The following is a 16799-nucleotide window of genomic DNA, read 5'->3' as shown; positions in this document are numbered from 1 at the left end:
ACCACTAAGCAGGTCCTCTCCATTTTGACAGATTGCAGATGTTCCACTGTACTCGGGCAGATGTGCTCAAGAGGAAACTATACACAGGGCAATGGGGAAAGAGCAGGGAAGTGGGGCTAATTGGATAGTTCTTTCAAAGAGCCAGCACAGACATGATAGGCCGAATGGCCTCCTTCTGTGCTGTATGATTCTATATACATATCTGGGGAAAGAAGCGATTGAGGGATCTGGTGAGAAGGTGGAGTTTAAATGCACCAGCAATGGACAGAATTCTGGGGCCAAACGGCATATTTCTGTTGCTGTTTCTAAATATTATTGGGTCTATTTTTCACTGTAAATTGTGTAGTGGATCGTACGTCCGTTGTAGAACCTGCCTGATTTTCATCCCATTGATTTCAGATTACCGCCCAGGTGGTGAAAATGAAAATTACATCAATATCAGACTGAAGCTGGTACAGAACTCAATCTGGAGAGATCTCGGCAAATCAAGCCTCTTATCCAGATATCATACAGGAAATGACCACTCAAGGTGAGTGTGAGATGTTATTGAAAGCTGCTTTGTTACACTTGAGTATACAGAATAAAGTATTCTCTACTTCTCTCATGTTGGGGACAAAAATGTCAAAATATAAAGTGCAATAAAAAATTCAGAACTTACACCGTGTGCCTCTTCTAGCTGGTTTCCTTATTCCAGGTGTTTTCCTGCCCTGCAGATCCACACAGAAGCAATTCATCCCATCGCATTGCATGGGCTGAAAACCACCATCATCTCCACATGAAGGAATGAATACGTCAGATCCCGCTGGCTGCCGTCCTTTCATGACTATTGAACTCTTACGTTCTTGCTCACATTTGGTGGGACATTGTGGCCTTTGATCCTGGATTCTTGAGTTTGGAACCTCCATTCCTTGACCATCCACACACCAGCAGTCTGAGCCTTGACACTGGACTTCTTCATACCGTCCATCTCCAGTGCACTTTGGAACAAAGAGGTTAGAAATCTGGCGGTTACAGATACCAACTCTGGCACTTCTTAAAACTAGCTGGACTGTTTCAGCTAAGCTATCATCATCTGTACCGAAAAAGGTGATGATTTCATGCAATGTTGTGAAGACGTTCCGATGCTCAAACAGTGATTCTATAAGTTTTATAATATTTTGATTCTCCTGTAAATTTACTGCCCGTCCAAAATTGTCCTCAATTGTTTGGTTCAAGTTGAAAATGTCCCTGGAGAATTCTGATGTTCCTTTGGAGAAGTAGGAGTCTTCGATGGGTGAAAACAATTTGGCAAGTTCTACAAAGTTCCCTCCACTGTACATTCCTGTTAAGCCAATCTGCTGGAAGAACTGACTGAAATTAAAGGTCCCCTTGTTCCCTAGACCCCCGGTGAAATTGAAAAGCCCCACGTTTTTCAGAAATTTGCCTCCAAACAGATTTTCAACAAAGAATTTGGGGGATGCAGAAAACTGAAGAGCAGTGAGTGCTAAATCCTTGGATAGGAACGTTCCTTCCACAAACTCACTAAGAATCACTTCCAGGTCGACCCGGCCAATGTTCAGGTCTGCAACCTGGGGGATGGAAAGCAGCAATCCAGATTTTATAAACAGCTCCTTCAGATCTGGGCTGCAGTGGCTGAGAGACTCAACAATCTTTTCTAGAGCTGAGCTTTGAGGTGCAGGTACAGCAAAGGGATCGTTTTGACTGAAGTGGCCAACAGGTCCATAGAAAAGCCGTGACAGCATGCGTCTTCTCTCCGACTCACAGTCTCTTTCATCATTCCCTGGAATTTAAAGAATTAAATCATTAGCAACAAGAGTAGGCCATTCAGCCCCTCGGACCTGCTCCACCATTCAATTAGATCAAGGTTGATCTGTGATCTGCACCTCAAATTCATTTACCTGCTCCATATCCCTTGGGACGCTTACATCACAAAAATGTATCTAAGACTTGAAATCTCCAATTGACCTAGCAACCACAGCCTTTTGGGGAGAGAGTTCCAAATTTCTACCACTGTTTTTGTGAGTAAGTGGTTCTTGATTTCGCTCCTGAATGGCCTAGCTCTAATATTAAGATGATGTCCCGTTGTTCTTGATTGCTCCCATCAATGGAAAATAGTTTCTCCGTATCCACATTATCTAAACCTTTTAACAGTTCCTGCAAATCTGGGCTGCAGTTGCACAAAGACTCAAATCAAATCAATCAGGAGTAATACTGAAAAACGGTTCATTATATTCACGCATTTGCTCGCATACTGAAAATCAATTTCTTTACGGTTAGGATTATTTGGCAGTTGATCAGAAATGCAAAAATAGCCATGGTTTTACAAGATCGCAAGATAGATATAAACGAGAGAAGGCTATTTGACCCAATCTAACTAATCCACCCAGAAAGAGCCTATAGTCTGCTTCTTCAAAAATTCCGTTTTTGCCTCCGCTAGCCAACCCAGAAATCCATCCCAAGAGTTGATCACTCTTTGAGGAAAATGTTATGAGGGCACACACTCAGAAGGTCTTCGCTTGCACCCATCCCACAGGAGAAAATTGAAGGCCATTGCCCATACTTTTCCAATATTCAACGACTGGTACAGAGTCTCGCACAATTTGCATGAAGAATGATTTCCTGCATTTAAATCTAAAGGTCAGAAATTTGACTTTCAATAGTTTTTGAACGTGTGTTGCCTTGTTGGGATAGTCATGGTTTAATCTGAACCTGTTCTGGATTTGGCTTTTCAGGTATCAGGAGTGCACTTTCGGTTGTGTGTGATCTGAGAAGGCACAGGATGAGGATGAGGATGGTGTGTCATTCTTGTGGTAGAGCTTTTCACATTTCAGTGTCCAGAAGTAAAGTAATGTTAATATAACACTGTTGGTGATAGTACAAAATGTTATCACTGCTGTATCAAAGGGGCCAGCATATAAAAATATGCCAGTTCTATGTTAGAGATAAGATAACATCTCTTTAAAAGAGATGTTCAAAATTATGAGGATTTTGATAGAGTAAATAAAGAGAAAGGGGCCGAAATTCAGGCATGCCCGAAACCTGGCGCACCTACGATTTCTTATCTGTTTTTACTGCTGCATGAGAAGAGGTCACCTCCTGACCGATATTCAGTACTTTGTCGTTTTTTTCCGACAAGACCAGAATTCGGTCATAATGGAGGCGCAAGTGCGGCAGTAAGTCCTGGTGAGGGGTGGAAGTTGGGGCAGGATCAAGTCTCCGCTGCTGTCACTCATTGGCTGAGAGGTGGTGACGTCACTGCGCATCTGCGTCACCGCGTCTCTCCCCTCATTTAAAGGGGAGAGAATCGGCGATTCTGTAGGCTCAGCCACTGGGCCACCAGGGAGGGTTTCGGCCGGGCTACTGGCCTGGCACCCAAGAGGGGGTGCCAGGCTGCCTAACGGTGGCCCAGCCGAACCTGGGGCAATAATTAGCCGGCCAATCAGGAAGTCGGCTGGCAAAAATAAAAACATGGCAGCTGCGGCAGTGCTCCCTCCCCTTGAAAGGCCGCCATGCTGCCATGCTGGACACACACAGAACAAGGTGCACCGACAGAAAAAGCTGTCGGGGGCACCGCGCGGAGGAGCGAAGATTTTTGCAGGTAAATTTGAGGCGGAATGTGCGGGAGATCGGCGGTGCACGCTTTGATGATGCGCTTGCGGCGGTCGGCAGCAGCGGGACGGAAGTGTGGACAGGCCTAAAAATCCCCGAGGTGAATTTGGGTCATGGCGGTCAATCGACTGCAACGTGGTGACCACTCGATTCTGCCGCATGGCCGTCGCAAAACGGCGGTAACTGGCCTTATCCAGACCCTGAATTCCGGCCCCAAACTGTTTCCAACTGGTATGAGGCTCAGTAACCAAAGGGCACAGATTTAAGATAAAATAGAATTTTGTTAACGCAGCAAGATGTTATGATCTGGAATGCACTGTCTGAAAGTGTGGTAAAAGCCGATTCAATAGTAACTTTCAAAAGGGAATTAAATATATATTTGAAAAGGAAACATTTGCAGGGCTGTGGGGAAATAGCTGTGGAGTGGGAATAATTAGATAGCTCTTTCAAAGAGCTGGCACAGGCACTATGGGCTGAATAGCCTCCTTCTGTGCTATATGATTGGATAATTCAGAGTGATCTGATTAATGTGTTTAAAATGATAAAGGCATTCAATAGGGTAGGTACAGAAATGCTATTTCCTTCAATGGTGGAATCAAGAACAAGAGGGCACAATCTTAAAATTCGAGCTTCAGAATCTTCTAAACTCAAAGGAATATAAGCAAAGTTTATGCAACCTGTCTTCATAACTTAACCCTTGAAAGCCTGGTATCAATCTGGTGAATCTGCACTGCACACCCTCCAAGGTCAATATACCCTTCCTGACTTGCGGTGCCCAAAATGAACACAGTACTCCAAATGGGGTCTGACCAAGGCTCTGTACAACTGAAGTATGCCTCCCTTTCCTTTGAATTCCACCTCCTTGAGATAAAGGCAATTGGCATTTTTAATTACTTTGTGTACCTATGCACTAGCTTTGAGTGATTTGTGTACTTGGACACTCAAACCCTTTGCTCCTCCACACTTCCTAGTCTCTCACCATTTAGACCTTATTCCAATTTGTCTTTCTTGGATGCAAAGTAGATAACCTCACACTTCCCCACACTGAGTTCCATCTGTCACAGTTTTGCCCAATCACTTAATTTGTCTTTGTCCTTCTGTAACTCCCTGTTCCCATCTACACAATTTATTGTGCTCCTAAATTAGTGGCCCTGAATTTGCGATCCCTACTGGCGTGTACGAGGTGCGCCCATAGGGGCTCCGCAAGTTTCGGGTTTAGGCGTGCACCTAAACCTGGAACTTGCGATCTGTCAAGAATCCTTTTGTCAGATTACACCCGTCCGGAAGTAAAGGGCCTCCGTGGATGGAGAGTTGAGCTATTTGCCCAACTTCTGCCCACCGAATGCCCTTCAAATTTTTACGATTGATAGAAGCAGGCATTTAAAGGACACAAAAATAATTTTTTTTTCAATAATTTAAACATTTAAAAACCTGACAAGTAAGGTAAGTTTATTTTTAAACCCTGTAAAATATGTATAAAAAATTTAGATTACATTTTTGTTTTAAATAATTAATTAAATTCCAGTTTGATTCATTTTAAATGTGATTTTTGAATAAAATTATTTTACGTGTTTGTGTATTTTTTTAGGTATTCCCATTCATACCTATGGTAATTCTGTGGGTGCTCTGTAGCCTAGTCTGAGTGAACAAGTTGTACACCCTGATCTGACCCATCACCTGAATTACCAGTTCAGGAGTTGAATTTGTTCAGCTGTATTGATCATGAATTATGACACCAAGGTATCTAAGATATGTTCTGATCTTACCAGAATATAAATAAAAATCCATTGTGTAATAATAACAGTAAATTGAAGATGTATTACAAAAGGCCCTTAATGGCTTAGAGGGCAAACACAGTAGAGAGCCATATAAGACTTGAAATGAGGCAGCTGTGAGGAGATGTCACTGAGATAAATAAGAAAATAAGTGGCTTGGAAAAGGTAGATCCACAACTCTACTTCAAGATAAACCAGGACACTAGCACACAGAAGCAAGGTTCAAACTAGCAAATGGCAAATTTAGGACTAATATCACAATATTCTTCTTCATACAAAAAGTGCTCAACACATGGGGCCTGAAATTCACCACCATAAGGATTGATTTAGCTCCATCTTTCTCGTCAATATCTCCCCTGAGATTTTGAACATGTTTCCAATTCAATTCCTTGTCTGTTTTCAGTTAAGTGATCTCAGCTGAATCATCAGATTCTGTGGCGTAGTGTGCATTCGTGGAGGTTCAGTAACATTGAAATCAGGGTCAGCCCTAATACTTCCCAAGGTTGAGTATTCTGCTGATAGTCACATATCTAGGCTGACACGTGGGTAAAGTGATTGAGTGCTGCTCGTGCCCATGGGACCCATGATCACTTCCATAGGGGGAGAACTTGCAGACCATGACTTGACCCATCACCTAAATCAGAGATTGCCTCACTCAGAAGTTCAGATTGTTAACTTGATGGCCATTCAGCACACCAGAGCAACTCATGAATGGTGAATGATGAAGACTCTTAGACGTCATAGAGTGAGGTAACTTCACCAGAAGTGCAATGGAAATCCCCCGTAAACTGGGGTCCTGCCTCACTTCCAGTAAAAGAAAGGACTTGCATTTATATAGCACCTTTTACAACCTTATCCCAAAGCGCTTTACAGCCAATGAAGTATTTTTTGAAGTGTAGTCATTGTTGTAATGTAGGAAACATGCCAGCCAATTTACACAGAGCAAGGTCCGCAAACAGCAATGAGATAATAACCATGTTTTAGTAATGTTGGTTGAGCTATAAATATTAGCCAGGAGAACTCCCGTGCTCTTCTTCGAATAGTGCCATGGGATCTTTTACATCCACCTGAAAGGGAAGACAGGGCGTTGGTTTAACATCTCATCCAAAGATAGCACTTGTGACAGTGCCGCACTCCCTCGGTATTGCACTGAAGTGTCATCCTAGATTATGTGCTCAAGTCTCTGGAGTGGAAGTTGAACCCCCCAAATGACTGACTCAGAGGCGAGCTTGTTACCACTGACATTTCAGTTGTGACAGAGGAGTGGGAGCAGCTCCAAGGAAATTCAGGACCATTGGAAATGTGAAATTTATATCTTATAAGTGTTAAACTAGGTGGCAGATAAAACAACCAAAAGATACTTACCACAATCAGGTGCTCTTGCCTGTTGCCTTGTTCCAGATATCTCCTGTCCATTGGAATCTGTGCACCAACACTGACCCCCCTGCTGACACTGGACTGCCAGATAGTTTCCATTGTCGTCGCATGAGGGAGTGAAGACATTACCAAATGAGGAAGCTGTAAATCTCTCGATTTCACATTTTGTTGGGCCTGTAACAAAGGGTAAAACTCAGATCTGAAGTTGAATCCAGAATGGCAAAGTATCAGTAACAAAATGTTTTGATGTCTCTTTACTCTTTTTTTTCCCTTTGACATTTATGATTTCTATAGGGCCCGAACTTGGTCAAAGCTAAGGCCGGTCCAAGTGCCGCCCAAAGGAACGCTGAGATACCTGACGGTACTTTGGCAGGGAGATTCCTCAAAGAGACCTGCAAAGACCACCCGGCGGCAATAAAACAACAGTGTGGGCGGCAGCGGGCGGGAGCTCCCAATCTCGCCGGCAAATGCTATCCTCGCCAAAATGCCGCCAAGGATTGAGTCGGGCCCAGGGAGGGGGGAACACATAAAAATAAAAATTTACACAAAAAAACCCACTGGAAAATCTTCAGGGTACCCCATACACCTGAATCGCTGTAAAAAATTAAATAAATTTACTAACCTTTTTTTGTAAATCTTCATACTTACCGCTGAGGTTAGACCTGCCTCCTCATAATGGTCCCTCCCCCTGCTGCCGCCGACTCCCGCCCAGAGCAATCTGGCAGCTCGACGGGCAGGAGGACACTTCCGCGCCTTTAGCGGGCAGTTCCCAGTGGTCCTCCCCGTCGCCCCCCCCCGCCACCAGCAGGGAGCCTAGAGGAAACTGGCACCGAGGGGAGACCGCCCAGAAAACTTGGCGGCAGTCGATGTCAGCGGGCATCAGCGGGCGGTGACTGCACCAAGTTTGGGACCTATGTGTCAGACTACTCTTGCAGGTGAGCCCTAACTACTGTCCCAGAGAGAATTTTCACTTGCCTGTATATTTAAGTAAAATTCATAGTATGCTCAGGGAATGAACAAAGAACTGTCTTGAGTTTATTTCAGCTATTGGTTTTATTATGCAGCCTGACCTGAAATTCAGGCGCTAAATGGCATCCTAACCTTCCAATATGGCAGAATGCAGCATACGCTCATTACGAGCCAGAAATGCGCTGCCCACCATATTGGTGTAGGTAGATGCATTAGCATTAGGAGCACACATTCGATTTATGCTAAGGGAAGAACATATTATTTAAATTAGGTTCCTATGCTTCTTGCAGAACCCGTTTTCGATATTGGTCCAGTGCATTACTCGACACGTGCTGAACTCGCACAGTACAATATGGCACGAACCGGTAGGAAGGCCCCATAAGGACCTACCTGAATGTAGAGCTGGGAGCAGCACTCCTTCTGACCCCACATTAAAAGAACGGCAGCTGCGATGCAATCTTCAGTTACGATTCACTGTTAGTTCCCGGCAGCTTGCCAACTCCATTGAGATGGGGCCCAGGGCCCAATATTAGGGTGCCTCGGGCCTCACCATTCAGGTGCAGGGTTTGTAACCCTTCACCCGCCCAAAAATGGGCGTGCTGAATTATCTGGGCCAACACTCTGGTAGAATCTGACTTCATCTTTCGCCACCAAACAAATTGAGTCAACAGCAATAGTACAGGAAAATAGTAGCACATATATATAATGACAGTAGTTTTAAGCTTCGCCAGCTCCTCAAGTATTATAAATAATAATTAGTTTGCAACTAAAATATGGCAATGAATAACATTTCTAATGTAGTCGCTCCTTACTGTTTCTCACTATCTGTGCAAGCTGTCTGGCCTGACTATATTCACTCAAAGCTTTCAGAGAGGCTCATTGGTTTGAAAAGGACAGGCAGATCAATACCTTCAAAAGATTGTCGGGGACCCAGTGAATTTAAATAACAGTCTGTTCAATTAAAAAAGAACTTCCAATCAAAAATATATTTGGACAAATCCATACAAGATGAGACAAAAGTATTGAAATTGAAAAGGTTGTTGCTTCCATCGGGCATCTGCCCAACAATAACTACTGATTTGGCAACAAAAGTATAAAAAATGAGCTGGAACGTTCTTCTGTGAGTGAGGCTAGCTTTAACCCCTTATGCACCATAGTGGAATTTCAAATTCAAACTCATATAAAATTAAATCTTACACAAAATGCTTTTGTTTTTGTTACAAGTAATAAGCATTTTTTGTGAATTTTGTGCTCATTAAAAGATGAAGATTTTGGTGTTGGAGAATGGAACATTTTAAATTTCAGGTATCCAGCATTAATAATCAAATTTGTTGATGTGCGTCTGTTTAACAGGTGTGATACGGGCGTCTAAGTGTATGGTGGGCGGCGTGCGTGTGCATGTTCTGCTGCCCGCCATACTGGTAAAGGTTGAAGTATAGGTGTCCAGTGCCCGTGCCTAAACAGGTGTTAGGCTCTTTGCACATGCAAATAGGAACCTAATACCTATTTCAGGGCCCCTTCCTGAGTGCTCCTCCTGGCTCCACCCCCTCCCCAAATCAATCCCCCTCCTTCCCAATTGCCCTCTTCCCTCTCGATCGCCCCTCTCCCTCCCTCCTGGTCGATTGAGTGAAGGATGGAATGTTTACTTTGTGTCAGAGTAAAGTTGTGCTGCAGTTTGTTGCCAATGAGAAGCTGAAACAGTGAAGTGTGAATATAGGTAGAAAAGTGGGCATTGAATTGGCACTCTCCTTGTAGCCATATTGTAACCAACTAATGGATAAACATACACAACAATAATCTGCATTTCTGTAGTGTTCCTCAGATAAATGACCACTTATAAGGCAGAAAGAAACATCCAGTACAGATCGGTGTTCCTGGCGTTGAACTCAATATCCATCCCTTCCATCATAAGTCTACTGTGGTTGCAGTATTTATGATGTACAGGATGCACTGCAGCAACTCACCTAGATTACTTCCACAACACTTCCCTCTGCTGAAACCTCTACCACCACGAAGGGATACGAACATGTCATGGGAACACTGTCACCTCCAAGTCACACATCATCATGACCTTGGACATATATTGCCATTCCTTCATCGTCACTGTGTCAATGTCTTGGAATTCCTTACCTAACAGCACTGTGGGAGCACCATCAGTACAAGGACTGCACTGGTTCAGTGAGAAAGCCTACCATCACCTTCTCAGGGAATGGGCAATAAATGCGGTTGCCCACAACCCAAAATATATATTTTTTAAATGTCAACACCCAGCAGGAAAGGGGATGATTGTTGGAAGCATCAAGAGACCAGAGATACTATCAAGCCTCAATCATGACTTGAGATTGCAAAGATTTATTTTCTCCTGTGGAATATTGGGACGAGAAAGGAAGTAAACATACCGCCAGTTGAAAAGTTAGTGTCAAATTAAAGTATTTAATTCCCACTAGCGAATGGATTGAGATTGCCCAAAACTCTTTTGCCATAAAGCCCTTACAGCTGGGGGACAGAAAGCATCATCGGTATAAATAAGGGCACAGAGGTGAAAGGCTATAGCTAACTTACTGCAATAATCTAGTAACAAGTTATCAGTTAATGTTATAATGACTCATTCTGAAACTCTTCCCTCCGAGCACTTACATCTAAACCTGCCGGTGATCAGCAATCGCACGGCGAGGAATCGCCGCTGTAGAATCCGGTAAATGTTGGTGTCCGTAAACGAGGGCCCAAGCCGTGGGCCAGCGAAGATTGTGTCATAGATTTCTTCCAATAATAACTCCAGACCTGACAAATAGAAAAGAACAAAAGAGGAGCAGGCAGAGTTAGTAGCTACATCTCAACCTCGGAACACAAGTTAAAAATGTGGGAGTTGGGAGTAAGAGTGGAAGCTAGGCAGAACATTTCCCTCCAAAGAACAATAGAGCTGTGGAATAAGTTACCAGGGAAAACTATTGAATTGGATCCTTTAAATGGATTTGAGAAACAATTAAATGTGCTTCTGTAGAGATAAGAGATTGCACGATTTGATGTAGAATTGAACTATGAGAAAGGGACTAGCCTTTTAAGCCAAAGGGCCCTTTCCTGTTCTTACAAATAACATAGAATGACATCGAATATGCAGCATACACAACAAGCCATTCGACCCAGTTAGTTTGTGCTGATGTTTATACTCCACACGAGTCTCCTCCCATTCCATCGACATCATCACAGCCTTTCAGCATATCTTCCTATTCGCTTTTCTCTCATGTATTCGTCTACTTTCCTTTTGAAAGCATCAAAGCTATTTGCATCAACCATTACCTGTGGTGGTGAGTTCCACATTTCAACCACTCTCTGGGTAAAGATATTTCCCTATTAGATTTATTTTTATTATATTTATAGCCCCTAGTTTTGGATTCTTCCACAAGTGGAAACATTCTCTCCCCATCTACCCTTTCCAATCCATTCAGAATTTTAAAGATCTCTACCAGGTCACCTTTAAGTCTTCTCTTTTCTAAAGAAAAAAGCCTTAAGCTGTTCAATCTATCCCGATAGCTGTAATCTCTAAGTTTTGATACCATCCATGTAAATCTTTATTGCACTTTCTCCAGTGCTTCCATATCCTTTTGACAGTATTAAGACGAGAACTGTGCCCAGAACTCTAAGTGCGGCCTGACCAGTTTAACATAGCTTCACTATTTTTGAATTCTACACCCTTAGAAATAAATCCCAGTGCTTTGTTAGCATTTTAATTGTTTTGCTGACATACCATCCTGCTTTTAATGATTTGTTCACCTGTATCCCTAGATCTCATCCAATTCAATTTCTTATTTTCTAAGGTGTAGGTGATGTTTCTATTTTTCCTACCAAAGTCCATCACTTCACATTTATCTATGTTAATGTTAATTTGCCACTTAACTGCCCGGACTGCAAGTTTGCTCATGTCTTCTTATATTATGTTGCATTCTTCCTGGATGTTATCTATAGCCCCCAGTATGGTATCAATATGCAAGTTTTGATATTGAATTGCTTGTTCCTAAGTCAAAATCATTAATGCAAGTTATGAATAACTGTGGTCCCAGCACTGACCCTTGTGGAACACCACTTTCTACCTTCCTCCAATCTGAATAACTATCCTTTAACCCTACCTCCGCTTTCTCTATTTTAGCCAATTTGCTATCCATTCAGCTATTTGTCCCTGATTCCCCATGCTCTAACATTTGTCATGAGCAACTATATTCATTTCAGTTTACTTAAAACTCCTTGTGTTCAACACTGAGCAATCCAGAAAGTTTGAGCATAGGTTTTATTGGGAACTTGGTGTGGCACCTTATTGAAGGCCTTTTGAAAATCCAAGTATATGACATCTACTACATTACCCTTGCCTATTCTTTCCATTAACTCTTCAAAGGATTCTATCAGGTTAGTTAAGCATGCCTTTCGCAACACATGCTGATAATTTATTATTATATTTTCTATATCTAGATGCTCTTCAATCACTTCTTTTAGTATAGATTCCAGTATCACTGATGTTAAGCTGAATGGTCTACACTTCTCAGGTATTGTTCTATCTCCATTTTTGTGTATAGGAACAACATTAACTGTCTGCTAGTCATCTGACACTATCCCCTCTACTAGGAAACTTTTATATAAATATATATATATATATATATAAACTACTGCCTCTGCTATCTTTTCCCTAGTCTCCTTGAGTATACGTGGGTGCATACTATTTAGACTGGGGGCCTTAACCTCTTTTAGTTTTGTTAGTTTGTCAATTATCTTCTCCCTTTCTATCCCGCCGGTATTAATATTCTTTTTAAGCTCATCCTCTAGTGAAGTGAGTATTTTATTATCTTCTTTAGTAAAAACTGAGGCAGATTAGTTATTCAATGGTTCTGACATTTCTCTGCCATTACCTGTGAGTTTATCTTGCTCATTCTTTAGTGGGCCTACCCCTACTTTAATTTTCCTTTTATTGTTTATGTATCTATAGAACACGTTATTATTTCTTTTTATATTCCTAGACAATTTGATTTTGTAATTTCTCTTTCTGATGTTTTTTAAACTTCTTTCCTAAGTTCATATTCCCTTTTGCCCTCCATTTCTTTAGTGTCTAAGTACTTCTTATATGTATTTTTCTTTGGATTCAATTTTCTCTTTAGTTCTTTATTCATCGACATTGCCCCATAATTAGCTTACTTGTTTTTGGCTTTTAGTGGAATACATTTCTCTTGACCTCTACTGATTACCCTTTTAAAGACTTCCCACTGATTTTCTGGCTCTTTGTTTTTCATGATATTCCCCTGGTTTATCTACTTTAGTTCCACCCTAATTTCCTCATAATTTGCTTTTTTCCGATCTATTACCTCTGTCCTACTTATGCCATTCTCGTCACTAATCTTAAACCTTACTATGTTATCACTGTTATTAAAATGCTCCCTTACTTTTACTTCCCCTATATGTTCTGGTTCATTACAAGATCCAGCAGTGATTCTTTTCTTGTTGGACTTCTCATGTACTGAGTGAGAAAGAAGTCCTGTATACACTATAAAACTTAATTCCCTTTTCTCCTTTCGCTACTTCTTGCTGCCAGTTTATTTGGGGGTAGTTGAAATCTCCCATGAGATATGATATGCTTGCTGCTCACCTCATAGATTTTCCTACATATTTCTTCCTCCAGTTTCCTTCCACTATTTGGTGGTCCTATTAGGGTCCACTCTTATTAGGGTGATGGATCCTTTCTTATCTTTTAACTCAATCCATATGGATTCTGTATCTATCTTACTGCTAGTTACACTCCATCTCCTTCCTTCCCTTTCCTTTCTAAATGTGTTCATAAATATTTTGTTGCCGGTCCTGTTCTCTCTGTAGCTGTGGTTCAGTCACCCCTACTGTATCTGGATCCACTTTACAAATTATTGCCTTCAGTTCATCCATTTTGGTTTGATTATTACGTACATTTCAGTACCGACAGTTTAAATTGTTTTTATTTATTATTCCTCTCTCTTTGTTTTTACCTTTATGTTATATGAACGTTATCCGATCTCTGTCCATTCATGTTATCCTTATTACTTCCTTTAGTTTGTCCTTTACTCTCTTTTCCTGATTCTTTCATTGTTAGGTTTCTGAAATTTATAGCAATTAACTCTCTCCATGTTATTAGTTTAAGGTCTTATTTACAACCCTAGTTGTCCTTTCCGCTAGGACCCTGGTCCCAGCCCAGTTCTCGTGTTCTTAGAATGCAAGGGTATTATACTCTCATGTGTGCCAATGTATGTCATTAAGGACAAGGGGAAATAGTCCTCCTACGAAACTCTTTATTTATGTGCCACCTCACAGCATTATTATACCAAGAGGATCAACCTCAGAATATACATTGCATAACTCTGTGTGTCAGCCCTGATTCAGTCAGTAGCACTCTTGCCTCTGAGTAAGAAGGTCATGGGCTCCAGTCCTACTTTGGAGTGAGCACATAATCTAGGCCAATTCCTGCTAGACTGCAGCAACTTAAAGGAACAACAACAACTTGCATTTATATAGTGCCACTAACGTAGAAAAATGTCCCAAGGTGTTTCAGAGTTAGGCATCACCACAAACCTTGTATGTCTGGTAACTAGGATTAACAGTTGCTCAATGTCTGAGAGTTTGGACGCATGGAGCAGACCTTGCAATTTTTCGATGACATCAATGGGCCACTGGCTCAAATCAAGATGAGAGGGGAGGCCCTGGGAAGCAGGGGAAAAGGCCCGACAAGGGAAATGCCAAGGCACAGTGAAAGGAAGTGGCTGTGGCAGTAATCCCATCGGAACAGGGCCTTAGTTTAATGAATAATCTGAAAAAACATTGGATGGAAATATTGTCTTCGGTGGTGTAATGTATGCACCTGTGATTATGCTCACAGCTTTGTAGAGCTGTTGCCACTCTCCACCTTGCCATCCTCGTCGGCCGTCCGGACACAGCATGGCGCACCATCTTGCCATCCGGAGGTGGCGGGAGTCCCCAATGGAGTGCTCTCTAGGTGGGAGTCCTCCCACTATTTATTGGGGATTTTGCCTAGAGGGTGTTGCACGGAGCAGTCATAAGAACATAAGAACATAAGAATTAGGAACAGGAGTAGGCCATCTAGCCCCTCAAGCCTGCTCCGCCACTCAACAAGATCACGGCTGATCTGGCCGTGGACTCAGATCCACTTACCCGCCCGCTCCCCATAACGCTTAATTCCCTTATTGGTTAAAAATCTATCTATCTGTGATTTGAATACATTCAAAGAGCTAGCCGCAACTGCTTCCCTGGGCAGAGAATTCCACAGATTCACAACCCTCTGGGAGAAGAAATTCCTTCTTAACTCAGTTTCAAATTGGCTCCCCTGTATTTTGAGGCTGTGCCCCCTAGTTCTAGTCTCCCCGACCAGTGGAAACAACCTCTCTGCCTCTATCTTGTCTTTCCCTTTCATTATTTTAAATGTTTCTATAAAATCACCCCTCATCCTTCTGAACTCCAACGAGTAAAGACCCAGTCTACTCAATCTATCATCATAAGGTAACCCCCTCATCTCCGGAATCAGCCTAGTGAATCGTCTCTGTACCCCCTCCAAAGCTAGTATATCCTTCCTTAAGTAAGGTGACCAAAACTGCAAGCAGTACTCCAGGTGCGGCCTCACCAATACCCTGTACAGTTGCAGCAGGACCTCCCTGCTTTTGTACTCCATCCCTCTCGCAATGAAGGCCAACATTCCATTCACCTTCCTGATTACCTGCTGCACCTGCAAACTAACTAAAGAGTTTCATGCACAAGGACCCCCAGGTCCCTCTGCACCTCAGCATGTTGTAATTTCTCCCCATTGAAATAATATTCCCTTTTACTGTTTTTTTTCCCCCAAGGTGGATGACCTCACATTTTCCGACATTGTATTCCATCTGCCAAACCTTAGCCCATTCGCTTAACCTATCCAAATCTCTTTGCAGCCTCTCTGTGTCCTCTACACAACCCGCTTTCCCACTAATCTTTGTGTCATCTGCAAATTTTGTTACACTACACTCTGTCCTCTCCTCCAGGTCATCCATGTATATTGTAAACAGTTGTGGTCCCAGCACCAATCCCTGTGGCACACCACTAACCACCGATTTCCAAACCGAAAAGGACCCATTTATCCCGACTCTCTGCTTTCTGTTAGCCAGCCAATTCTCGATCCATGCTAATACATTTCCTCTGACTCCGCGTACCTTTATCTTCTGCAATAACCTTTTGTGTGGCACCTTATCGAATGTCTTTTGGAAATCTAAATACACCACATCCATCGGTACACCTCTATCCACCATGCTCGTTATATCCTCAAAGAATTCCAGTAAATTAGTTAAACATGATTTCCCCTTCATGAATCCATGTTGCGTCTGCTTGATTGCACTATTCCTATCTAGATGTTCCGCTATTTCTTCCTTAATGATAGCTTCAAGCATTTTCCCCAATACAGATGTTAAACTAACCAGCCTATAGTTACCTACCAGTCCCGTGCAATAAGTTTTTAAGTCAGTTCACGGACTCCCAGGCCGCCTGTCATTTCTGCGGTCTGGAGGAGTCTGTGTTCCATGTGTATGTGGAATGTGCGAGGTTGCAGCCCCTCTTCCATTATTTGAAGGGGCTGCTCCACAAGTTCTGGTTGCACTTCAGTCCCACACTCTTGGTCTTTGGGCACCCTGTGCGGAGGGGAGCGGGTAGGTCCAAGGTACTCCTCGTTGGACTGCTCCTGGGCACGGCCAAGGGTGCCATCAGCCAGTCCAGGCAGCCCGACTGCCTGCCTCTCTTCTGCGCTTACATCCGAGCCAGGGTGTCCCTGGAGATGTCGTACGCTCACGGCCTTCCATGAGAGGTGGGCGCCGGAGGGACTGGAGTGCATCATCACCCCCGGCAACCAAATTTTAATTTGATTTTATATGTTTTAAAGTTTAATTTGTTTTATTATGCCAGGTTTTAGTGCCCCCTCTCTTTTAGCCAGGGGGCACTTGTATAATTTGTGGTTTTAGTGCCCCCAAAAAAACACAAAAAAACCCCACAAAAAAACAAAAAAAAAGGGCACTTGAAGGCTGTTTGGAG

At 42.7% G+C, this 16799-nt stretch overlaps 1 protein-coding gene across 1 annotated transcript in view; it reads right to left on the bottom strand.

Annotated features, from left to right (window-relative positions):
- The window catches only part of tg (thyroglobulin), a 621247-nt gene that overhangs the window by 570626 nt on the left and 33822 nt on the right, over positions 1–16799 (bottom strand). The window contains exons 8-10 of the mRNA XM_070888386.1: positions 10368–10511; positions 6750–6935; positions 659–1780 (exon numbers count right to left, since the gene is read on the bottom strand). Coding sequence (XP_070744487.1) covers positions 659–1780; positions 6750–6935; positions 10368–10511 — 1452 coding nt within the window. The remainder of the gene's footprint in view (positions 1–658; positions 1781–6749; positions 6936–10367; positions 10512–16799) is intronic.

This window comes from Pristiophorus japonicus, chromosome 1 (genome assembly GCF_044704955.1).
Source record: "Pristiophorus japonicus isolate sPriJap1 chromosome 1, sPriJap1.hap1, whole genome shotgun sequence".
Lineage (NCBI taxonomy): Eukaryota > Metazoa > Chordata > Chondrichthyes > Pristiophoridae > Pristiophorus > Pristiophorus japonicus.
Note: the sequence above shows the minus strand (reverse complement) of the source record. Positions and strands in the feature narration are given on the sequence as shown.